Here is a 25,438-nt window from a genome sequence, read left to right as displayed (position 1 = left end):
TGCGGTGATCTCTGCAGGGTATACTGTTCTCAGGAAGGGTGACTCGTTTAATGGAGACACCTGGAGGTGAAAAGGGAAATGGTCCCGCTCTATGAATGGGAGCACTTTTAAATTCACTATTTTTGTTAGCAATTCGCTGTCCACCAACATATAATCAATTGTGCTGGATCTTACCCCAGACATGAATGTATATTCCCCGGGGATGTCACCCCTGGTGCAACCATTTAGGATATGAAAACTTAGCTGCCTAGAGAGTTTGAGGAGGCAGTCTCCAGCAAAATTTGAATGTTGATCCTTTGACTGCCTTGGTAGTTGTAAAGCCTCCGGGCCAAAGTCGTCAGGGTACCCTATTTTTTGCCTGTATTTGGTTTCTAAACTGATGTCATCAGGACCTAACCTTGAGTTTAGGTCACCCACCAGCAGGACCTTTGCTCCCGGATAGTTTGTTATCACTAACCTAACGTAAGAGTCCAGTCTATTCCAGATGCCCTCAATATCGGGGGTTTTTTGCTTGTTGGGGGGATATAAGCATTGATAATTAGTAAACTGCAGTTTCCCCAGGATATGAGAAGGGCCATTGCTAGGTGGTCTAGGGGGGATAGTTCAATACAGGTGGCATTTAGGCATTTAGGTGGCATTTAGGATGCATAATCCCCCCTTGAGCCTCCCTGGTCCTCTGCCTGCAACCGCTCCCACTGCATATGTATAGTATCCTTCCAATGATGGGTTTTCAGCCGCCCACGTCTCATGGAGAGCGATGATGTTAAAGTTTTGACGCTAGAAGGGAATGTCTGTAGAGTGGGAGAGGCATCTGGACCAGCCTGCAACATTCCAGGAGATGATGTTTAGGGCAGCAGTTGATTCTTGGGTTTTTAGATTCCAGGCACTCATAGCTGTTTTCTACTGCTGCTGATTCCTCAGTGAGGAGATTTCACCCCTCCCATACCCAAGAATCTCCTGATGATCTCCTGATGGTCTCTGCTGACTCTCCAGAGAGGAGGAGGCGTGTTCTGCTATCTACTTATTCTGCCCCAGCACCACATCTGTGTGTGAGTTAGAGAGTCAGTCAGTCAGTGTATCCGCGAGAGAGAGAGTGTTAGAGATCGTGTCTAGAGATAAGGTTGCTGCTAAGAGCAGCTACAGACTCTCAGTGTAGCATTGATTTATGTTTAGAATATTCAGCTCTGTATATAGTTTTGTATCATAGTTGTAGTTACAGAATAAAAGGAAGATATTCTACAGAGCTGCTCTCCGAGTGGTTTATACTCTGCAAGACTCTGCAAGACTCTGCTGCGCAACAACTGTATTATTGAGACAGTGAATCCGGTGCTCTCAGCTCTAAGCTGTGAGTCCACAGCACTGTGACCTGTTTCTGAGAGAAAGATGGTCTCTGGCAGTGCTACCCAGCTCGCCTAGCTCAGTCGGGGTTGGGGTGCATGAGTCCAGTTGGTGCACTGGCTCGTGGGCGATGCTGACACTCAGGTCCTTTGAATTTGGCTTGATTGAGCCGCGATGCGGAGGAATGGGGAAGCCTTTTGAGGGAAAGACTAATTTGGGGGTATTAATTTGACCTTATTTCATTCCTCTGCATGAATAGCTTCTAGGATTCCCAGGCAGTCCATGAAGATTGAGCCAATTCCTGGCGCTGGCACCACTAGTTCAACTTGTTGCATTTTGAATTGGGCTATTGGAGGGGGTGCAGGAGAGATCGTTTCTTCTGGAGACAGATATCGACAAGTTGTCCATTCCTCGTTGGTTAAAGGCTTTGATTTGCAATTGATGTGATTAAATTCCATGGGAGGAGGCGGGGCTAGAGGTGGCAGGGACTTCCTTATGGTCGAAAGTCTTTCAATTAGTGCATCCTGGGAAAGTAGGATCTGCTCGAGGTAGGTTGTTAGGAGTTGTTCATCCTTTGAGGAGAAATCCTTTTCTAGCTTATTTGGTGAGGGTTTTGTACAGCCTGCCAGATTGTTTAAGATTGCCAGCCTCTGGGTAGAGCAGCTTACCGTTTCCGGCGCTGTTGGATTCTGCAGTGCTGGTTTTGGTTTTTGTTCTGGCTGGCCTATGTGCTCCTAGAAGTGGTAAAGGGTCTTCGATGTTTTCGAAGAAACGGAGCACAAGCAAGCCAGCCCTCAGGAAATTGCCTTTATTTGAAAGGGTCTGTTTAGTTGAGAGCCCGTCCTTAAAAGTCACTATAGCCCTATTTTGGGCCATATCATGAGGGAGGAATTTTACCTTGATGATATTTTCTGCTGTCACGAGGCCCCTGGTGACTATTCCGATTTTTTCGGGAATATTTACTTTTCTTTGAGCATATGATGGGTGTCCTCTATTTGTGGGAAGTATTGTGAAGGCATGTTTGTGATTATTTAACGTTAGCTTCCAACAAGTCTGTGTTGTTTTATCTTGATCCTTTTTTGTTATATTAGGGTACACAGGATTTATTTGCAATGTCAAGAGAAGGGTTGGTTGCTTGGGAGCTGAAATTTCCTTTGGTTTTCCTATTTCCCCACCAGAGGGCGGTGTGTGATCTGCTGAGCCGTGGGGCTTTTCCTCAGAGTGCTTTGTTGGCATGCATGAGTTTGTGGTTTTCTTTTGGGTTGTAGAAGCAGAGTTCTTTGTTGTTGTATTCTCCAGCACCTTAAAGAGCTTCTGGAAATTCATTTTTTTAGTCCAGCAGGTCGGCGCTCCTTTTTGGCCTCTCAATTTGATGTTTTTGATCTTCTTCATTTTTTGTGTTGAGCATTTTCTCTTTAAGGTCGGTTTCTTGGGAGCAAGGGACCCTCCCTCCTGCACTGAATTGTTTCTGTTTGTTTTTTTGTAATCCAGTCCTGGCTTAGTTTCACCTCCATTAGTCCTAGTCCCAGATGTCATGTGAGGGAAAGCGACCTCATGGTTCTTAATCAATTCAGTTAGGGTGGTAAGCAGGTTCAAGCCTTCCGAAAGGAATTTTTTAATTGGCTCAAGTTCTTTGCTTATCTGTGTGAAATGAGTTTTGAGTAACTCTTCGAACATCCCTGGCAAGTAGAAGATAAGGTTGTCCGGGTACTGTACCCTTAAGCTGTTTGGCCATTTGTCTGTCTCAGTCAGCTCAGTCGGGGAAGGGCACCTTAAATTCTCTCCTGATAGGAAGGTTAGGGGAGGCTCGTTTGACATGGCTTCTAGGTTTTCCAGGAATAGCTCCTGTTCTGAACTTGCTTCAGGTCCCTCTTTGGCTAGCTCAGCTTGTTTTAGTTCTGTTGCCAGGTCCACTCCCTCACTTCCGACGTTAGTTTTTACCTCCCTTCCAGTCCATGTGTGGTCAATAGACCACTTATGAGAATGGAGGTTTCCTGGATTATTTGCTTCATCAGCCTTGGGATGGAAGTAGGTTGAAATTTTGGCCTGTTTTTTATTTGTGGGAGTTGTTACAGGTTGTAAAGGTGAAACTCCCAGTTCTTTGCAACATTGTCTTGTAAGTACCATCTTCGTACTCAGAAATAAATGGGGCTATTTTATCCAATCCACAGCTTTATGGGCTTTTCAAGGGAGGTGGTTCAAAGTTGATTTAAGTAGCTTTAAAAGGGAGGGGAGGTTTAAAAGTCCACCCGACAGCTCCCGGAGTCTTTTACTGATAAAAGTAGGCAGATATTTTCATAGGTTGAGCCTTTTTATCAGGGTAATTTGATCATTAGAGCTCCTACTCACGCAGCAGAGACTCAGTTGAGGCTTGATCCGGCGCCATCTTCCCGCCACCAATTGGTGTGTGAAATCACATAGGCACTCCTGAACTGATTTCAATGCAAAATACTGTATGATGTTCTTCATATGGTTTCATATCCTGTTTCTTTTTTTAAAAAAAATGCAGCTTTTTTCTTGGACATGGGCCACTCATTTGGAAAATGGTTAAAAACCAGGAGCCATTGGGTGATCTCTTTCAGCAGTGGTAAGTTACTTTCAATTTTTAAGAGAGCTTGGTATAAGAGGCTATGTACAGCAACCTTTTTCAGCCGTGGGCCAGACTATATTTTGAAAAAAAATTATGAACGAATTCCTATGCCCCACAATTAACCCAGAGATGCATTTTAAATAAAAGCACACATTCTACTCATGTAAAAGCACGCTGATTCCCAGACCGTTCATGGGCTGGATTGAGAAGGCAAGTGGGCTGCATCTGGCCCCTGGGCCTTAGGTTGCCTACCCCTGGGCTATGAGCTTCAATGCAAATTCAGACCAACAATCTATGTAGCCAAGAACCTTTTCCCCAGCTGGGTATGTTAGGGGAAACATAAGTCACTACTTGCAGAATGGGAAAGTGAATAGGAAATGTCAGTGCTGTAGTCCCAGTTTGTGCAAAACAAGGTTTTCCTAGAGTGCCCTATGGTTTGCCATAAAATTGGAAGGATGGGGAATTAAGAAAGGAATGTGAAGCCATCTACACAACTCTTATATAGCACGAACCCAACCCAATATGTACATTTCCATTAACTCTCTTGAGTAAAGGGAAGGTGGGGTATAAAATCTAGAAATCATCAGCTACTTCCTTGAAAGTTTATTTTGCTTGTTAGTAATTTACAAGAGTTTTCTACAGCAAGGGCAAAGTTGAAAATTTCTACTTCCAGTCCATGAATGACTTCAGATATGAAATATTTTCCATATACAGTGGTACCTCTGGATCCGAACGGGATCCATTCCAGAGCCCTGTTCGCATCCAGAAGCAAACGCAACCCGCATCCGCGCATGCGCAGGTTGTGATTCGCAACATTCCATATAACGTGCTGGTTGCTTATCTCTGGCAAGCGTTCCCTTTCCTTTTTAAATACTTTGGGTGACTTTCTCTTCATAGGGCTGAAGAATATGGACCAGTCGTGCGTTTTAATGTACTCCACAAAGCTGTGGTCTTAGTATTAAGCCCCGACGGAGTGAAGGTACTGTCACAATTCTACAACTTCAGAGGTGCAATAGTTTATCTAGGGCTTTTATTCCCTTTGAATGGTTACTGGAGATTCACTTGAATTTTGAGACCTATGGTTTATTTGTGCACATGTGTAGGCTGACCACAGGTGAGGAAGTTCCAAAGCGTAAGCTGCTCTGATAGACACTACATCACTGCTAGGCTTCTAATAGCTTTGGCACTTCCAATAAATCCCATAGCTCTCGCTTTTTCCTTAGACCCTCTAAAATGGCCTTCCCCAGCTTTGTGTCCTCCAAATGTTTTGGACTACAGTTCCCATCAGCCCCAGCCAGCATGTCCTGAACATCTGGAGGACACCAAGGTCAAGCACAGAAAACTCTTCCAGGTCCCAACATAATCCATGATAAGGTCATGGAACAGCCTATAGTCACAGGGAGTTCAACAAGGTCATAAAGGAGGTGGTTGCCTTCCACCACCACCATTAGGCCTAAGGAACCAGAGACTTGTCTTGTTTCCAGCAACTGGAAGGCTCAAGAGGAAGGGCTTATCCATACTGGTCTTCTAACCACAGATGCTGGTCCTGAAGGAGTTACAGGGATGGCTTCATCATGACAACTCTGGGTTCATACATGTATACTATGTTATTGCTCTCGGACCTGGACCTTTTTTGGCACCGGGGTTCTCAAGGACAAGCAGTGGTGGTGACTCCACCTTCTTCTCTAACAGCCCTAGAGGTTCTTCAGCAGGTCCCAGATGGTCCCTCCAGTGGATCCTAAGGATTGGCTTCAGGGGACCCTGCCTGCTCCTCAAGGTCCTTGACCTGTGGGGTGTCTTGTTTGTCCTCTGTGGGTTCCGTGTCGGGTACCAGATCAAGCATGTCTCCAAGTTGCTTCCCCTACCATGTGGGGCTGAACCGCCTGCCAAGCAAAGTCCCGTGCAAAAGATCCGCCAAATTTAAGCAAAGTATTCTGAAATAACTACCCTAAATTGGACCCACTGTTTTTAAAGGCAGAAGGAAGGTACCCACCTGCCCCATCCTCAAATTTGAGCCCAGCACACTGATGTTAGAAATCAGTTCTCCTAAACTTAGCGCTTGATATTCTTAGTAATGAGATTAACCGAATTTCAGAAAACTGACCAAAGGATTTAATTTTAGGAGTGCCTGTTGTCACCACAGTACCCAAAAGACCAAGAATATGAACGTACTTGTAATATATTTGGAGAAAGGTGAGTTAAAATAAAAGTAAGTTATAATCAATAAGTATGACAAAATGACAGCCAATTTCCAGCAAATTTGTTAGGTTCTACTGGACAGATGTATAAATTTATGGAAGACAAAGATATGAATGGCTGTTGGCCATGAGAGCTGTGTTCTTCCTCCGGTGTCTGAAGAAAGACACCTCTGAACACCAGTTGCTAGAAGTCACAAATGGGGAGAGAGCTGCTGCATTCAGGCCATTCTTGCTGATTTTTCAGCAGTATTTGGTTGTGAAAACATAATATTGAACCAGTTGGGCCTTTAGTCTTATCCAGCACCACTCTTCTTATGCTCTTTTGAAATAAACGTATTTTATACATATATGGAATCAGTATAGTATAAGAACCAGCGTGCAACCCAGGTAATAATAATAATAATAATAATAATAATAATAATAATAATAATTATTATTTGATTGTTGTTAGCCGCCCTGAGCCCAGCTTCGGCTGGGGAGGGCGGGATATAAATAAAATTTATTATTATTATAATTCTGGCTGGATTTCCACAGTCACTCTGGGCAGCTCCCAACAGAATATTAAAAACACAATAAAACATCAAACATTAAAAACTTCCCTAAACAGGGCTGCCTTCAGATGTCTTCTAAAAGTCAAGTAGTTGTTTATTTCCTTGACATCTAATGGGAGGGTGTTCCACAGGGCGGGTGCCACTGCCAAAAAGGCCCTCTGCCTGGTTCCCTGTAACATCACTTCTCGCAGTGAGGGAACTGCCAGAAGGCCTTCGGCGCTGGACCTCAGTGTCTGGGCTGAACAATAGGGGTGTAAATGCTCCTTCAGGCCCTTTGAGGCTTTCAAGGTCAGCACCAACACTTTGAATTTTGCTCGGACACATACTGGGAGTCAATGTAGGTCTTTCAGGACTGATTGTTATGTGGTTTTGGTGGCCACTCCCAGTCACCAGTCTAGCTGCCGCATTCTGGATTAATTGCAGTTTCCAGGTCATCTACAAAGGTAGCCCCACATAGAGTGCATTGCAGTAGTCCAAGCAGGAGATAAGCAGAGCATGCACCACTCTGGCGAGACAGTTCGCAGGCAGGTAGGGTCTCAGCCTGTGTACCAGGTGGAGCTGGTACACAGCTGCCCTGGATACAAAATTGACCTGCGCCTCCATGGAACAGCTGTGAGTCCAAAATGACTCCAAGGCTGTGCACTTGGTCCTTCAGGGGCACAATTACCCCATTCAGGACCAGGGAGTCCTCCACACATAACTAGCTTTTTTTCTTTCTTTTTTTACGATGCCTCTCCTGGCTTTGAAGCCATGATTTTCTGTTGCTACTGTCCAAACTTTTCCATATAGGAAAGCCTTGAAAATTAAACTCTGTATTTCACAAGTGAAGTTTAAATTCCATTTCAGGGTTCCATATTTACTGAAAGATCCCCTGGACAGATATAAACACATTCATCCTAGATAGCTGTGGAGCATACAGTGTTAGGACCAGCATGCTGTCATCTGGCAGTGCAGACTGAAAAGAAGACTCTGGGTTCACAAGCTCACAAGTTTGGAAGTGCTATTCATGTAGTAGATATGTGCACCCTGAAGAATGCCTAAAGCCTTTTACCTAGTTAGCCGTGGAAGTCTTCCTGAATACTCCATGCAATCCATAGCATAAGGAAGAAGAGTCCCAAAGCGGTTCAGAACAGAAATGGTTTATTAGGTACGCCAGTAAATCCACAATGTGGCTCAAAGGTTAACAGCCAGCAAATATTTATGCTCCAGTTTAAGGGTGGATACATAAACTTTTCCCCACCTGTCTGGCTTCTGGTAACCTGTGATTCCAGAGAGGTGACTTTTGCAGCTGGGTAAAAAGTGAGTGGAGAATCCACTGCCTCTTTCCTCCCCTGCAGACGGTGACTTTTAAAGATGTTCCATGGAGACTGTTTGCAGACCTAGCTGCCCACTGTGCATAAGACCAGCCTCAATTTGTGACCCACTAAATTATATGTAGCCCAAGAGCTTTCTATGGGGGTCTGCCAGAGCCTTGATAAACTTCCTGTTCTTTTTGACTGCCTGGAGGCTGCATAAAGTAAGGATGTCTGGCACCTTGCATGTCAAAATCAGTGTTTGGGTGGGACGCATTTGGTTGCAGCCTTTCTCAAACGTGGGTCCCCAGATGTTGTTTTACTACAACCCCCATCATCCCTAGCTACCAGGACCAGTGGTCAGGGATGATGGGAGTTGTAGTACAACAACATCTGGGGACTCAAGATTGAGAAAGGCTGGGTAGGTCACAAGTTGTGCATACCTGGCAGAGATGTGGACAGACTTGTACATACAGTGGTATCTCGGTTTTCAGGTGTCTCTGTTGCTGAACATTTCGGTTTTGGAACGCCGAAAACCCGGAAGTAAATGCTTCCATTTTCAAACACGCTTCGGACGTCGAACAGCTTCCGCTATGTGTATCTGTTGTTTTTCACAGTTTCCTCTATTGAATTGGCAGACCGCCCTTTGCACCTTGGTTTTTGAACATTTCGGAAGTCAAACGGTCTTCCGGAACCGATTACCTTTGAAAACCGAGGTTCCACTGTATTTTGGATCCCTGTCTGGAGAACCATGAGGTTAGGAGGAATATTTAGCAATGAAAACTTAGTGGGTAGCATTTATTTAAAATGCCAAATTGTACCATATTAAGAAAAGGCAGACATGTGAAAATTAAAGAGGGGGAGTTGACAAAAGAAGAGTTTATGTTCACACATCTAAGGCTCAGTGTCCTTCAAAACAAGGTTTGAAATGTTGGAAACATGCTGTTAGAATCATGTCCTCCCTTCTTTCTTCCTTCATGTACGCCAATCTCTTCCTTTTTCTGGTTTCTTCTAACCACTTTTTACCACGACTTCTGAATCAGGCAAACAATGACCAGAATTTATTCCAAAGCCTGGTTTTGCAAAACCAGTTTCAAATGCATTAGTGTGTATTTTGTCAAGTTCCAATATGATGGCAAACAAAGGTGGAAAACAAAAAATGAAGAAAGAACTCCATGGAAGTCTGTGGCACATTCCTGATTCTCCACACTAGATTAGAATATGACATCTGACATATGCATCTGACATATGACATATACAGGGTATAATGTTTTTCTCCATTTTCCGCAGATTTTTAGGGAATGGCTTAGTAAGTGACCTCAACCATGCCCGCTGGTACAAACAGCGGAGAATTATGGATGTGGCTTTCAGTCGAAGGTAAGGCAGAGAACATAGGCAGCTGCCTGATGCTATCACCAGTGGTGCATCTTGCTCAGCATTCATCTACAATGGCTTGCCACGGATCTCCAGTGCTTCAGATACGAATCGTTCCCACCCTCCCAAGAGGAACCAGAGACTGAATTTGGGGCCTTCTTCATCTACTTTGTGCACAGAAGGTCCTGGATTCAGTCTCTCCAGGTAGGGCTGGAAAAGACTCCCTTGGGACTCAGCTACACAGCTGCAAAACACAGCTTTTCTAAATGTGTTGCGAAGTGCAATATACAAATGTGACGCTAGATGGCGAAAGTGAGCTATGCCAAATTCAACGTATTTTTCAAAACGTTTTTAGAAATCACATTTTCACAGCGTTTTTTTATATGTGTGTAGATTCCAGCACTGAGAGTCACTGCCATTCGGTGTAGACAGTGCTGAGCCACATGGACCAGAGGTATGACTGGATAAAATAGCTTCAAATGTTCCTATGGATTTTCTAAAAGAAATTCTTAATTAGAGGTGCAAGAAACTGCTCTGAAGGATTATTGTGCATGATCTTATATCTCATTAATATAAGAAATTCAGATTAGGGACAACCTCCCAGCACAAATAACTGGATTGTTGTTGGTGATGGTGGTGTGTTGGGAAAGTCCTAGATGTCTCATTCTGGCAAACAGCAGCCACTGCCTTAATTGCAGCTCTGTGAACACTTTCCAAAGCTGCACAACTGTTAGACTTGTGAATTGATCTGCATATTCATCAGCTTTTCTTTTTTAAAAAAACAAAAAACTGTATTATGAACAAATATAGCAAATTTAAATCCTTTTTCAGAGCAGCTTTCCTCTATTTGCTGTGTGTGTGTGTGTGTGTATCCATTGAAGAAAAAAATGAGTTTAGTCCATGAAAGGCTAGACATATCGTGCTGTGCAGTTTCCAACCTCACTCTCCATCAATGAAATATATTGGCAGAAAAAGAGAAGTATACCATGTAATAATTCCATGGGATGCCATTCTGCATGGTGAGTGTGAGGTGTAGCCTTAGCAAACCATCGCCAAGGCAGCAGGTTCCTTTGCATTGATATTAGTGCATGGATAGCCAACACACCTGGACATTGGAAGGCTGCCCACCCCTCAAGTCTAATTGCACCAGGGTCACCACTGAGGGGTAACTCTTCCTTCCTCATCTGCAGTTGACTTCAAAAACCTGGAATTGTTGCTTCAAGCCTACTGTATTTTTCGCTCTATAGGATGCACCAGATGATAGGACGCACCTAGTTTGGGGGGGAGGAAATAAGGGGGGAGGAATTCTGAATCCCAGAAGCCAGAACAGCAAGAGGGATCTGGCTTCTGGGATAGCCTCTTGCTGTTCTGGCTTCTGGGATAGCCGCTGGGATAGGTGGTCTAGCTTTGCGCAAATCCTCTGCAGGGCACGGGGAGCTTTCATCCTCTGCTTTGGGATGAAGGCTGTGCAGCGCTCTGTCTCGCTGTTCTGGCTTCTGGGACAGCCTGTGAAGCCTCCGCAGGGCAGCGTGGTACCTTCATCCCGCTGCCCTGCGGAGGCTTTGCGCAGCTAAGCCAGAAGCTAGAACAGCAAGACGGAGTGCTGCACAGCACTCCCTCTCCCTGTTCTGGCTTCTGGCTTTGCCGCGCAGCCTGCATTCGCTCTGTAAGCGCACACATTTTCCCTTACTTTTCAGAAGGGGAAAAGTGCGTATTGTAGAGCGAAAAATATGGTAATTGTTGCTGTTTGTGTGTGAGCGAGAGAGAGATTGCAGCTTGGTAGAAAAGGTTTGTCGTATGCTGAAGAAATATGCATTGACCCTGGCCTTTGAAACTTGAGATGTATATTTTAGGACCCACAATTATTATTGTGATTGTAGTTTGTTTTTGAATGTTTTTAATGGATGCTCAATTGTTGTGACCTGCCCTGGGACCTTCAGGTGAAGGGTGGATAAGTAGTAGTAGTAGTAGTAGTAGTAGTAATAATAATAATATGTCAGAACACGCCTGGGCAGGCAAACGCTCTCTCTGGGTGTCTTCCTGATGAAGCGCAGCCCGGGAAGTTCATAAATCTTCAGTCCTGGTGCGCACCAGTGACACATATCTTGAGATATGTGCACACTCAATCAGCAGAGTATAGCAGAAACGATGTGGAGCCTAGGTGTGTGCATTCCAAGTAATTTATTAAGCAATATATACAGGACAAAGCAATCATGGCGTCCTTTCACATCTTCTCCAAGAGAGAGAGAGAAAAGTAAAGTACAAAAGTACAATACAGCGGAAGAGATAAGACTGACTTCCGCTCTCACACTTTCCAATAATAATAATAATAATAATAATAATAATAATAATAATAATAATAAATTGGACAGTTACCTCACTCGCTTGATGGGAACCTTCAACGACCAAGCCGACAAGCTTATGGAGCAGCTGGAGGGAAAAGCTGATGGAAAAACTGAAGTCGATATGCTGAGCCTGCTGAGTCGAGTGACCCTGGACATCATTGCAAAGGTACATGCTAGATTAATTTCCTGTTCTTGGACTCCAACTCCCATCATCCCTGATTTTGCTCTGTGGCTGGGGCAGATGGGAGTTGGAGTCCAACAACATCGACCGGGCCACAGATTTCCCCATCTTTTTTAAATGTTATGCCTGCTGAGTTCAGCTCCACCACAGAGAATTCCTCTTTATTTCCCATTTTTCTTTTTATTGTTAAAGCACAGGTCATGACAAAAATTTATCAGGTTTTGTCAAATTAAAGTACAATACTAACCTCATACAGATTATTATTAAACCCTTTGTAAATAAAATAACAAACTACTTACCAAACACATAACAATCATTGTGTATTTTTGAAATTGCCATGTTCATCTTACCATAATTACAAAAAAAAAACAGACTAGTTCATGGTTCTTTTAATTTATTTTATTAATTCAAAATGTCTTACGTGCTCTACATAAGGAGTTTTAAAATAGAACACACAAAACAAAACACAAAAATACACAATTGCCACATCCACACCGTACATATTAAAAGTCTACTTTAAAAGTCATGGCTTCCTCCAAATAATCATGGGAACTGTAATTTGTTACGGATTCTAGGAATTCCAACTACTCTCAGGACTCGCTTGACAAAGGAAACCACTACTGTTACAGCAGTATAACAGTGTCTTAATTAAATTGTATGTGTAGTAACTGTAGTAATTTGAAGGAATTTCCTTGCAGGAGACATTGGGATAGGAGTTTGGAGAAAATCCCTGGAGAATGGTGTGAGGGAGTGAAAAGTGGCTACCTGAGACGGCTCCTCTAGCAGAAAACTAGTGTTTGTTGCAATTGCTACTTAATAAAACAACCATGTTAACTATAGTCTCAAGTTACTGAACCCAAAGGTATTTGTGGATGTGGCCAATCTTAACAAACAGTAAAACAATAGTTAAACAAACTTGCTCCGGCCTGAAAGCTCGATAAGCACCTGAACAAACAAGCATAGTTGGCACTGAAAACTAATTAAGGTTGGCACCAGCTGCACGGCAAAGAGGAGGGAGTTCCCTAACTGGGGTGCCACCACCGAGCAGGCCCTCTTAGGGCTTGCTGCATAACATGTTACAGACAGCTGCAGCACCGCTTTGTAAGCCCCCAAACGGGAACGGAAATGATTCCTGCAAATGGCTCCCAAGGAAGAAGTTCAAGCAGGGGTAGGGAACTGTATCCAATCAGTGGGCAGGATCCATAACTGTCAGTCACCTGGAGTTTAGGGAAGTTTTTAAGGTTTGATGTTTTATTCTGTTTTTAATCTGTTGGGAGCCATCCAGAGTGGCTGGGGAAACTCAACCAGATGGGTGGGGTTTAAATAATAATTGATGATGTGATGATGATGTCATGTAAGTGGCAGCGCCCCCAGAGTCACAAGGGTGACTATAAGGCACTCCACTGCACCAGCCACTCTGGATGGCTCCCAACAGATTAACATGGCAATAGAAGGGTTTCTACAGCAGCTCCTTCCCAGACACTCAGACTTTTGACCAACCTTCTCATTTTTCTGAATGTTATCAGGTGGCTTTTGGCTTAGAACTGAACACTGTCTATGATGACCAGACGCCTTTTCCACGTGCCATATACATGACCCTACAAGGACTATCCAAATCCCGCATTCCTTTTTTCGAGGTGAGTGCAGACATTTATATATTTCCGTGTGAACTTGCCCTATGCAAAGATTTTGCTTGTGAAGCTTATTCAGGGGGTCTCCAAAATCCTAGAATTACGCCTGACTTGCAGGAATGTTTGTAACTGGGACTGTCTTGTGTTCAGAGAGCAGGGACGAGAATTTGGATTCAGACTATTCGTTGCCCGGGGAAGAAATTTTAAAGACTGGAGAGAAGGATGCTTGGTGGGTGATAATGTGATATTGAGCTCTCCTGTTGAGGGACTGGGCCAAGGGGCAGGGGGCTTTGCAAGCCTGTATATTCTTGCTAACTAGCATGATAAGGGGTTAAGTCCACAGAGCTGTATTGCTGATACGCAGTGTTCAGACCATACAAATACTGTTGGTAGAGAGGACTCTGTGTGATGTCATTTCTGCCTGCTGCAGTTTAATATATATATATATATATATATATATATATATATATATATATATTCAATTTTTCAGAAATATTTTGACATAAATACAATCCAATATTTTCCAACAAATAGATGCTTGTGAAGCTGGTTATACTGTTAAATATAAGTATTTTAGCTGCATAGCTGCCTTTGCTGTGAACCAATGCATGATTATAAAGCAAGTAAATCTTATTTTTACACTTACTGTACAAATTGTTGCCTGATTCTTTCTTAAGCAGGGTAAGAAGGGGGAAGCAAGCTTACTTTATAGCTAGACTTGCTCAAAGCAGTCTGATTCCTATGCTTTTAATTTTGCTGCCAAGGATGGGATTTTGAAACTCTGTTTAGCCCACACACGTGGGTGCCTGGAGGGATAAATTGCAATCAATATATATCCTCTCCTACCCAAAGGAGTTTGAGCGGTATACAAATTCCGGGCTTCTTTTCAGCCAAGCCAGTCCTCAAGGAAGCTTGCAAAGAGAAAAACCAAATACCCCACTATTATTAAGCCAGCAAATATATAATGGGCAATTCAAACCTGTTGTCTGTTTTACAGTACATGCCATGGAACAGAAAAGAAGTGAAAAGTGTTCAGGAGAGCATAAGGCTGCTACGTCGTACTGGGAAGGAGTGTATTGAACAGAGGCGTAAGGACATGCAGGATGGAGAAGAGATCCCGTTGGATATTCTCACTCAGATACTGAAGGGTGCAGGTAGACTATGATCTTTTGTACTTACCACACATGAGTGTCTCCATGTGGATCCCACAAGGTCATCTTTAGCCGCACAAAGTGGTTTACAGCCCTTCGTTTCAGCCGAACATGCTAGTTGCAAAAACATCTTAATTACCATATTTTTCGCCCTATAGGACGCACCGTCCCATAAGGCACACCTAGGTTTTTTGGGGGGAAATAAAGGGGGGGGAATTATTTCCCCCCCAGGCGCGGGGCTGGGGCGGGGGAGGCTCGAGCTTCCCCCGACCCCCAGTCCCCAAACAGGCAGCTCTCTGCAAGCCGTGGGAGCCCAGCGCTGGCTCCCGCTGCTTGCGGAGAGGTCCACGAAGCCTGGAGAGCGAGAGGGGTCGGTGCGCACCGACCCCTCTCGCTCTCCAGGGTTCAGCAAAACCCTGCATTCGCCCCATAGGACACATTTCCCCTTCATTTTTGGAGGGGGGAAAGTGTGTCCTATAGGGCGAAAAATACGGTAGTCACTATTCCTACTACTACTGTGGGACGCGGGTGGCGCTGTGGGTTAAACCACAGAGCTTAGGACTTGCCGATCAGAAGGTCGGCGGTTCGAATCCCTGCAATGGGATGAGCTCCCGTTGCTCGGTCCCTGCTCCTGCCAACCTAGCAGTTCAAAAGCACGTCAAAGTGCAAGTAGATAAATAGGTATCCCTCTGGTGGGAAGGTAAACGGTGTTTCTGTGCGCTGCTCTGGTTTGCCAGAAGCGGTTTAGTCATGCTGGCCACATGACCCGGAAGCTGTACGCCGGTTCCCTCGGCCAATAAAGCGAGATGAGAGCCGCAACCCCAGAGTCGGCCACGACTGGACCTAATGGTCAGGGGTCCCTTTACCTTACCACTACAGTCATACCCCAGGGTAAATGTGCTTCAAGTTAAGTATTTTTGGGTTGCGCTCCACGGCGACCCAGAAGTAACGGAGCGTGTTACCTCCGTGTTTCGCCACGTGCGCATGCGCAGACAGTCAAAATGACGTCACGCACATGTGCGAAAGAGGCGAAACACGACCCGCGCACGCGCAGGTTGTGTTCGCTTCAGGATGCGAATGGGACTCCGGAACAGATCCCGTTCGCATCCTGAGGTACCACTGTACTACTAGTAACTGAGTATGCAGCCTTCTTTGTAATTTCCCTTAGATGTTCCTAAGCAAAAGGGGGGTATTTTCTCCCCATCTGTACTGCAGCTAGTAGTACAAGAAGCAATGACGTTTAATTCTAAAGAACAGAGTTTGGCTTGCTTGTTAGGGAAACCACCATAAACAGATAACATCAAAATGTGTTGCAGAAGGTGATCATCTGCCTGCATAATGCAATAAGTTAACTTGGTCTTAACTAGCTATGAAAAACCAGGTCCAATACCTTCCCGCCAACTTCTTGCTATTGTTAGAACAGTTCAGAATTTACACTTCTGTCCAGAAAGTTATGTCAGATTTTGCTCTTTGTTTTCCATTACAGCACAGGAAGAGGGCTGCAATGATGAACTGATGTTGGACAATTTTGTCACCTTCTTCGTTGCAGGTTTGTAGGTCTGTTGTTCTTTAGATATAATTAAGAAGATCATCCACCCAGAACAGACTTCTGGCGTGTTTAGCCAACACAGATAAAAATAGTATTGAGATTAATATCCACACACAGATTTTTTTGACGTGAATAATAATAATAACAATAATACCTATTTCTATCCAGGGTCAGTAGCTGTTGTGCCTGACAAGTTTGTAAGAAGCACCTTTGAAACTTTGCATTTCTTCCAACCTTGGCGAACTGCATTCATGTGTCGAGGGCTGTGCTGCTTTCAAATTCACCTCTCACTCAAGTTTAGCTTTTTACCAGATGGACTGAAAGTCGGTTTTATTAGCTGGTGGAGGAAGCTGGCCAGCATTGGAGATGTGCTGGTGCAGAGATGCTTATCTAACCTCCCACCAGGTGAGTCGTTGCTGCTTACTGGGAGGGGTGAGGTGGCAACGAGGTCAGCAAACTGCAAAAGCACCAGTGGAGCCAATATGGTGCTCCTGCTGGTGGATTTGCACTGTGTTGCTCTGTCCAGTGCCTTTCCCCGTCTCTTCCAGGTAAGAAGCAACAGCTCACCTGCCAGAAGGTCAGGTAAGCATCTTCACTCCACCACCCCTGAGCTGCACACACAGCAGCACGCTAAACTATCACTCGGATTCCACCAGGAGACACTGTTCCATCTCCAGAAATCAGCTTTTGGAAAAAGAAAATATAATATATTTCCTAATCTCATATTTTGCTGCTTGTTTCTGTTGGAAATTAAATTTCTGCCATTATGCATGATCCACGTTAATCAGGGCTTCTATCTTTTATCAGAAGACTAATTCCAATCTATAGTTTGATTCCTAACCACACTCTGTCATGTTCTGTGGTGTAGAGCCAGTGTGGTGTAGTGGGTAAGAGCGGTGGACTTGTAATCTGGTGAACTGGGTTCGCATCCCCGCTCCTCCACATGCAGCTGCTGGGTGATCTTGGGGCTAGTCACACTTCTCTGAAGTCTCTCAGCCCCACTCACCTCACAGAGTGTTTGTTGTGGGGGAGGAAGGGAAAAGGAGATTGTTTTGCTTTGAGACTCCTTAGGGTAGTGATAAAGCAGGATATCAAATCCAAATTCTTCTTCTTCTTTATCCTGCAGGTCACGACACCACTACTACCCAGTTAAGTTTCACCATAATGGAGCTGTCACGAAACCCTGAGGTAGTTGCAAAGTAGGTGAACTGTTTGTCTCTCCACTTGTCCATGCTGGTAGTTTTAGGAAGTTGTAGCATTTCACTTTTTAGAATATTTGAGACTTTGGAGGCCAGTTCACACAATTTTTCCATTCAGACTGCACATGAACAAATGTAATGTGAGGAAACCGTGGATATAGAGTTGTGGATGTAGAGGTGGAGTACTTAATATCTACTAAAAATCTGGGGATCTTGACAATATTAGCAAGTAGCCAAGTTCAGGTGCATAAGATGTGTGAGTAAAGATATGGTCCTAAGGCATGGCCATAAGGCGTTACATAGTCTATGTACAAATTTGCACGAATGCCCCATGTAGGCCAGCGGTTGCCAATGAAATCTTCTGATTTGTAGACTTCAGGCTGAAGTGGATGGCGTCATTGGTGTGAAGAGAGACATTGCCTATGAAGATCTTGGGAAGCTCCAGTACTTATCTCAGGTACACTTGGAGAACAAATGCGATGAAAAATTGTATTTAAAAAAGAAAAGGAAGAAAGAGCAACGGCACAGGTAACCCAACGCTGCTCTCAACCCTTTTGGCTCAGCAGTCACTGGTGAGATTAAGGACTCCTTCTGACGATCTGCTTATTCAGCATTTATCCAGATTTGTCTGAACAAAGCTTATGGGGCAGTTCGGTTTTTATTGAGCATTCGTTCTAATTTGTTTACAGGGTGGTTCTGTTTGCAGGGTGTATACTTGTCTTCCTGTTAATCATTCATTCCAGACTTTCAATACATTTGTCTGTAACTTTCCAAACCAGAGGTGAGTTCCTGGTCAAAGGCAACAAGCCCACAGCTGGGCTGTCACATGGCCTCCCTGAGGAGGAGGAGGAGCTTGAGGGTCAGTGCCCTGGAGGCTCTAACTTGCACTGACCTCTCTCCAGCCTCAGCCTCCCATCCCATCTGTTTCTCCTTTCCTGCCCTGGCAACTGGCAGCAGAAGGAGCAGGGCAGTGTCAGGAAGCCAGCCCGCCATGGCACCCACCACCTGAGAGGTGCCGGAGCTATGCTCCGGCTGAAAAAAAACCAAACCCTGGTTTGAAATGCAGATAAGCAACCCTGGCTGTGGTCGTGCAAAAGGCATTTCTTCCATTTCTCAAGAATTATAAGAGGCTTTTCTTACTGGTGGGGAACTAAGGCTAAGGGAAATATATTTGCTGAAAACCATCAAGCAGGTTTGAGCATGAGCTGGAGACGAAACTCAAAAGTGTTTGTTTTCCAGCTGAAAGCCCACCCTTCCTATCTCTCAAATCACCGTGGCTGTTAAGTAAAGAAGTCCCTTTACCAGCATTGTGGAATTGTGGCTCAAGCTGTTGTTATTATCCCAGGTTTTCAAGGAAGCCTTGCGCTTATACTCCCCGGTTCCCACTGTTCCTCGCTGGACATTGAAGGAAACTGTCTTTGAAGGAGTCAGAATTCCAGCAAACACAACTCTGATGGTGAGTCTGTCGAATGGACTGCAGTGAATGGTTCTCTCAAAATATTGGCCTTCAGCACCAAACCTCCCAGATCCCCTGATGACATGTCTGCATTAGTTTTTGTTTAAGTAAATCTGGGGCAGCGTGATGTGCCATAGTTATGTGGTAAGAACGCAAGGAAGCTGCAGACATCTAGTAGAAGCAGTCACAAAATTTAGCATGCTCATAATCTCAGCTTGAACTCCTCCCCCCCCCCTTTATGCCTAAAAAAAAGCAACTTCTAAGCCCTTACGATGGCAAAGATATGCTTAAAACTATGTGGTCCAGTGGAAATCACAGAAACCAGAGCGGGTGGCTGAGGTGACTAAGAATTCCAGGCGCCAGAAAGCAAGTTTAAGTCTGGGTGCTCTGTGTAGTCTTGTGCCCTTGCCCACATGCCTACCAAATCCAGAATTTTTTCTGTTGGCATTCATCTGTCTTGAGAGACAATGGAGTGTGCCTCAAGGGGTGAACCCAAACCGCTGCGTTCGTAGCACCAAAGTGACCTCCCCGGCGCCAAAGCCTGGGCAGTGTGCATGGAGGTCCTGGGCTGCCCAGACAAGAAGACTCCCCTCTCAGCCTCACTGATGTGCTGCAAAGGATAGCAGAGAAATATGTATAGCATCAGCTTAGCTGCAGGAGTTGCTGGAAGGAGGTGCACAAGAGAGACAGCGTGGTGTAGTGGTTAAGAGCGGTAGTCTCGTAATCTGGGGAACCGGGTTTGCGTCTCTGCTCCTCCACATGCAGCTGCTGGGTGACCTTGGGCCACTCACACTTCTCTGAAGTCTCTCAGCCTCACTCACCTCACAGACTGTTTGTTGTGGGGGAGGAAGGGAAAGGAGAATGTTAGCCGCTTTGAGACTCCTTAAAGGGAGTGAAAGGCCAATCTCTTCTTCTACAAGGCACCATCCAACCGCCTTAGGGACTCCACTCCAGATTTGTGTAGGGTTTAATCTTTAGCCTTTTCTTCTCCCTCAGATATCCTACAAGGCAGTGGAAGTTTAGGAGCAGAGTTTTCCTTCTCCTAGATGGGCTACCTTCCCAGGTTGACAAGCCGCATCTGCTCCTAACTTCCCTCTACAGCAGAAATTATTATATGTGGAATCAAATCAAATGATTATACAGTGGTACCTCTGGTTATATACTTAATTGGTTCCGGAGGTCCATTCTTAACCTGAAACTGTTCTTAACCTGAAGCACCACTTTAGCTAATGGGGCCTCCCGCTGCCGCCACACAGTTTCTGTTCTCATCCTGAAGCAAAGTTCTTAACCCGAGATACTATTTCTGGGTTATCGGAGTCTGTAACTTGAAGCGCCTATAACCTGAAGCGTATGTAACCCGAAATACCACTGTAATGTATGTCGGCTACACCAGTAAGATGAAACAATAACTGGCTGCATTTCTTAGTTTCTGTTATGAAGTTTTCACTCTAGCATCCGTCTTGGAACCATTCCTAAAAAATAAAAATAACAGGCCTTAAGCATCTACATTACAAATTTTATAAAGAAACACTCTTGCCTTTGGGCTGCTAGGTGGCAACCACATAAACATATCTTTATAATAATGAATTTGGTCTCAAATCCTCACCAAACCTTTCGTTCCGAAAAGTAATATAAAACCCCCCCCCCACTCATTTTCAATAAGCTTGTTCTCAAACAAGATGCTTTTCCTTGATTGAGTATAATATGTTGACTAATAAATTATAGCACATCCCATATTCTAAAAACAACAACCCTATTCAGATAGAAGATGTGAGGATTCTTTCCCCCAGTAAACAGGTGTTGACATATCAGCTGAAATCCAAAGAACAAGGATCATTTCTATATCCACATTGTCAACGTACGTTTTCAACAAAATTAAAAGTATATTTATCAGATTCATTCCTAATTCGTAACCTGCGATTTCTTTAATGCATTCCACCACTGAACACCGGGCATTTTGGATTTTACGGTATTTTCAAAAAATATGTAAATGTTTTTACTTAATTAATTAATACACTGCCCCTCATCTGAAGATCACTGGGTGGTTTACAACATAAAAATACAAAATGAAAACACAAAATACATAAATAGTCTTGCACGTGGGTGCTTTAGTTTAGAGGTGCTCAGATGCCATTGGAGGATGAATGCAAGATCTAAGTAATTCTCTTTCAGATTCATAGATATCAGTGTTTTGTTTTATCTGCAAACATTTGCTTTCTGCTTTCTCCAACACACACCTGTGACTGTTTCAGCCATATGTCAAACAGCCTAACAGCACCATGAGTTCAATTTTATATTAGGGATTGAATTAAATTTAAAAACATTTCCAGCTAATGCTGATATAAATGTAGTAGATGTGACTTCAGGGCATGTGGAGGACCGGCCAGGAAGTGATAACATCATTTCATTAAATGAGGTTGTGATGTGCAGCTGCCTCTTGCTGTGAATGACAAATGTTTTTGCAGCTTGCTTTGCATTTACAAGTGCAAATGACTGTCTCCTCTCTTGCCAGTTTAGTCAATATGTCATGGGACGCATGAAAAGGTTTTTCAAAGACCCGTTTATCTTCAATCCTGACCGGTTTAGCAAAGACCAAACAATGTAAGTTTCTGTTGCTGCATTTTTAGGGAAATTGTGCTAAATGTTCTTTCATTTGTTTGCTTTGGGCTGTATCCAACAGATGTATCCTGTCAGCTCAAGGAATTTCACTTTTTTGCAGTGGTTTAGTGGCTGCACAGAGGGAGAAGAAGCAGGGAAAGCTGGTTGGTACAATTAGAAATCCTTGTTTTGAGAGGGCACAGTATTTAATGCTATGCTGGATACAACTCTCTAATACAATGCATATTGTCTAGTCAATGTTAGAAACTTGGTAAATGTTGACATTTACTGGTAATTCTTAGGATATTAGGAGACAAGCGGGAAAATGTAAAAACAAATGAACATGAAGCTCATTTGAATGGCCTGTATGGATAACATATTGGGAATACAAATGACTTTGGAACATGCAGTTGAAGTGGCCAGTTGGCATTAAATTTACTCCTAAATTGAAAGGTATCTTTTGACATTTCCTCCTGGATGTATTAATAGAGGATTACCAGCAAACGTCAATATTCACACAATTCTGATGCTATGATAACTTGGTTCCCAGAAGAAAAATTGACTGCTTTCTTACTTTAACGGTAGCTTGGTCTGCAGAAATTAACATGTGGAGCTTTTCACAACATACGAGTATTATCAATCGGTCTCTGTGTTAAGCTACTTTTAAGCACACAGGAGCCCAAGACGCTGCCTGGGCAAGACATATAATGTAGGAATACAAATGAATAGTAAAGAAAACCTGCACAAGCGACGCTGACACAAAACCCCACACATACACTAAGTAGAATACAGTGGTACGTCGGGTTAAGAACTGAATAGAACGTAAGACACGACGGCACGTCTGTGCGTGTGTGGGTCGCATTTTGCCGCTTCCGCGCGTGACGTCATTTCAAGCGTCCGCGCATGCGGCGAAACCCGGAAGTAACGGGCTCCATTACTTCTGGGTTGCCACGGAGCACAACCCGAAAGCGCTTAACCTGAATCACATTCAACCCGAGGTATGACTGTACCATTGTTGTACCAAAAGAGTGGATCAGGTGGAGTGAGTTCAAGGTTGCAACGAAGCCATTGCTAAGGACGCTGTCTATGCAAAGCCATTTCAATAACTCTTATCTTGAGATTCCTGCATTGCCATTCTATGATTTTCTCTCTCTCTATTATTTTTTTAGACCATACTTTACCTACTTCCCATTTTCCCTTGGAGGTCATACCTGTATCGGGCAGCTATTTTCACAGGTAAGGCAGTGCCCATTAGGATTTCCAAGTCCCCTCTTAAGTGGCACCTGTCCTTTTAAAAAGCCCATCTTGGAGGTCTCTAAGCAGAGGTTAGATGGCCATCTGTCATGGATGCTTTAGCACTGCAGGGGGGCTGGACTAGATGACCCTCGGGGTCCCTTCCAACTCTACAATATTCTGTGATTCTACCTTGCTGATCCAGGAGCCTGGGCAAAAGGACTGGTGGAACAGCAGGGTAGGGTATGTAATAGCTTCAGAGATTGTGCCCCACAGCCCAGCCTGCCCCAGCTGTGGGTTCCCCAATATTTTATTTATTTAAAATATATAGATCTCGCGGTCAGGCTCTGGGCCTCAGCACGGCAGAACTCAGGCTTCATTCAGAGTGAGGTTTAGGCCATGTTCACATCACACAATTAAAGTGCTATGATATCACTGTAAACATGAACAGCTTCCCTCAAAGAAACTATAATTAGTTAAGAGTTCCTTGCCAAGAGGACTTGATTGTTAGACTATAGTTCTTTGTTATAGTTCTGTAGACTATAGTTCTTTGTGAGGGCCATAAAGGTCTCAGCAGCAGAATGATGGTTGGAAATTATATGCAGATTTTTTTTTAAGTCTGTATCACTTATGGACCTGTAATTTTTATTTTTAGATGAGTCAAATAAAAACAAATCCAAACTATTAATTTTTTTCAGCGCTCTCGATTTCTTAGACCGCTAGACTTTTTATTTCTTTATTTAATGGCTGAATCTAATCCTGTAGTTTGAACAAGCCTAGAATAAGCATTTGCACTTATCTGGAGATAGTGTTCAACTGTGTCAAAATGGCAAGAGCCAGTTTATCATTCATTCATTCATTCATTCATTGTTTTTATCACAGATGGAGGCTAAAGTGGTGATGGCCAAATTTCTCCAGAGGTTTGAATTCCAGCTGGTCCCGCCTCAGAGCTTTAAAATTATGGAGACAACATCGCTGAAGCCATTAGATGGCTTAGTATGCAGAATGAGACCACGGCGCCACCTTCGCTGTGAAGAGGATTAAATAATCAGCAGTAGGACATTGTCATTTGCAGCTTGAATTCCTACTGGAACCTGCTTAAAAGTTCCATTTCCCGGCGGGTTGGAGGAGGAGAGAGCTCATTTTGGAGTTGGGGCCATTTTGCAATCATAGTTGATGGGTTTTTTAAAAAAATATTTAATCATTTTTTCAATACAAACAACCGCAAAAGACACTACAACAAATACCATAATAACAATAACACAATTTGTCAATTCAGATTTAAATACACTGATATACCTATGACTGCACCTTTTTAACAATATTTTCCCACCTCTCTCTCCTCCCCCCACTTCCCACCACTATCATAGTTGATTTGTGTTTATGTGTGTTTGCCTAAAGCAGGCTTCCTTAACCTTCGGCCCTCCAGATGTTTTGGACTACAATTCCCATCATCCCTGACCACTGGTGCTGCTAGCTAGGGATCATGGGAGTTGTAGGCCAAAACATCTGGAGGGCCGCAGGTTGGGGATGCCTAGCCTAAAGGGTTATCTGTTGGGGGCTTTGCAGTGTTTGTCATCATAATTGACTTGTACAGGTTTGCCTATTAAGAGGTCTATGATTGTAGGGAGATATTTGTAAGACGTAAGGTAAGGTCCAGTACACAGCAGCAGTGAGAGAGGGCTGGGACGATGGGGTGTGTCCCATGCTTAATAATAATAATAATAATAATAATAATAATATTTTTATTATTTATATGCCACCTATCTGACTGGGTTGCCCCAGCCACCCTGAGCGGCTCCCAAGAAAATATTAAAAACACAATGCAACATCAACCATTAAAAACTTCCCTAAACAGGGCTGCCTTCAGATGTTTCCTAAAAGTCAAATAGTTGTTTGTCTGTTTGGCATCTGATGGGAGGACGTTCTGCAGGTACGGTGCCACTGCCAAGAAGGCCCTCTGCCTGGTTCCCTGTAGCTTCACTTATCGCAGTAAGGGAACTGCCAGAAGGACCTCGAAGTGGACCTCAGTGTCCGGGCTGAATGATGGAGGTGGAGACACTCCTTCAGGCCAGCACCAGGACTTTGGATTGCGCTTGGAAATGTACTGGGAGCCAATGTAGATCCTTTAGGACCAGTGATTGGCTGAGGGTGAAGTGTGACAGAACAGGTGGGGGGGACAGGAAAAGTGGGGGGAGGATGCTAGGTCTGCATGAGGAATAGAATTATAAACCACAAAATTTCCAAGCACTGTTATGGAAAGCAAAACATATAAGAATGTGTCATAATCATATAATAATAATAAAGTTTTGTTTGTTCAAACCATGTCTCATATTTGGCCAAAGTATTCATGTCTATATGGTGGCAGCAAAATACCGATACGTAGTTAGAAGATGGATCAAGGTATTAAAGCCTAGAGCAGGCTTCCTCAACCTTGGCCCTCCAGATGTTTTTGGCCTACAACTCCCATGATCCCTAGCTAGCAGGACCAGTGCTCGGGGATTATGGGAATTGTAATCTCAAAGCATCTGGAGGGCCGACTTTGAGGAAGCCTGGCCTAGAGCTTAGAACTCCATAAGGCAAATTGGAACCCGGGGCAGGGGATCAGAGAACCTTTACCAAGGAAAAGTGATTTTTGATTTAAAATAAAGTATCTTCTTACTCCTAAATGGTAGGCTTGGACAGGGGAGTGTACATCTGCCTTCCTGATGATAGTGGCGCCGTGCAATGCCACATCTAAAAATTGACAACC

At 43.9% G+C, this 25,438-nt stretch overlaps 1 protein-coding gene across 1 annotated transcript in view; it reads left to right on the top strand.

Annotated features, from left to right (window-relative positions):
- Nucleotides 1–24,755, top strand: part of LOC309370691 (cholesterol 24-hydroxylase-like) — a 28,400-nt gene extending 3,645 nt beyond the window's left edge. The window contains exons 2-15 of the mRNA XM_081912676.1: nt 3,848–3,925; nt 4,826–4,907; nt 6,051–6,121; nt 9,260–9,346; nt 11,716–11,854; nt 13,396–13,506; nt 14,498–14,654; nt 16,138–16,200; nt 17,327–17,399; nt 17,772–17,856; nt 18,745–18,855; nt 21,368–21,456; nt 22,623–22,689; nt 23,569–24,755. Coding sequence (XP_081768802.1) covers nt 3,848–3,925; nt 4,826–4,907; nt 6,051–6,121; nt 9,260–9,346; nt 11,716–11,854; nt 13,396–13,506; nt 14,498–14,654; nt 16,138–16,200; nt 17,327–17,399; nt 17,772–17,856; nt 18,745–18,855; nt 21,368–21,456; nt 22,623–22,689; nt 23,569–23,730 — 1,375 coding nt within the window. The 3' untranslated portion in view covers nt 23,731–24,755. The remainder of the gene's footprint in view (nt 1–3,847; nt 3,926–4,825; nt 4,908–6,050; nt 6,122–9,259; nt 9,347–11,715; nt 11,855–13,395; nt 13,507–14,497; nt 14,655–16,137; nt 16,201–17,326; nt 17,400–17,771; nt 17,857–18,744; nt 18,856–21,367; nt 21,457–22,622; nt 22,690–23,568) is intronic.
- The last annotated feature ends 683 nt before the right edge of the window (nt 24,756–25,438 follow it).

Source organism: Podarcis melisellensis (assembly GCF_964234715.1).
Source record: "Podarcis melisellensis genome assembly, chromosome: 1".
Classification (NCBI taxonomy): Eukaryota; Metazoa; Chordata; class Lepidosauria; order Squamata; family Lacertidae; genus Podarcis; species Podarcis melisellensis.
The sequence above is the reverse complement of the archived record's forward strand: the minus strand, read 5'-3'. Positions and strand labels throughout refer to the sequence as shown.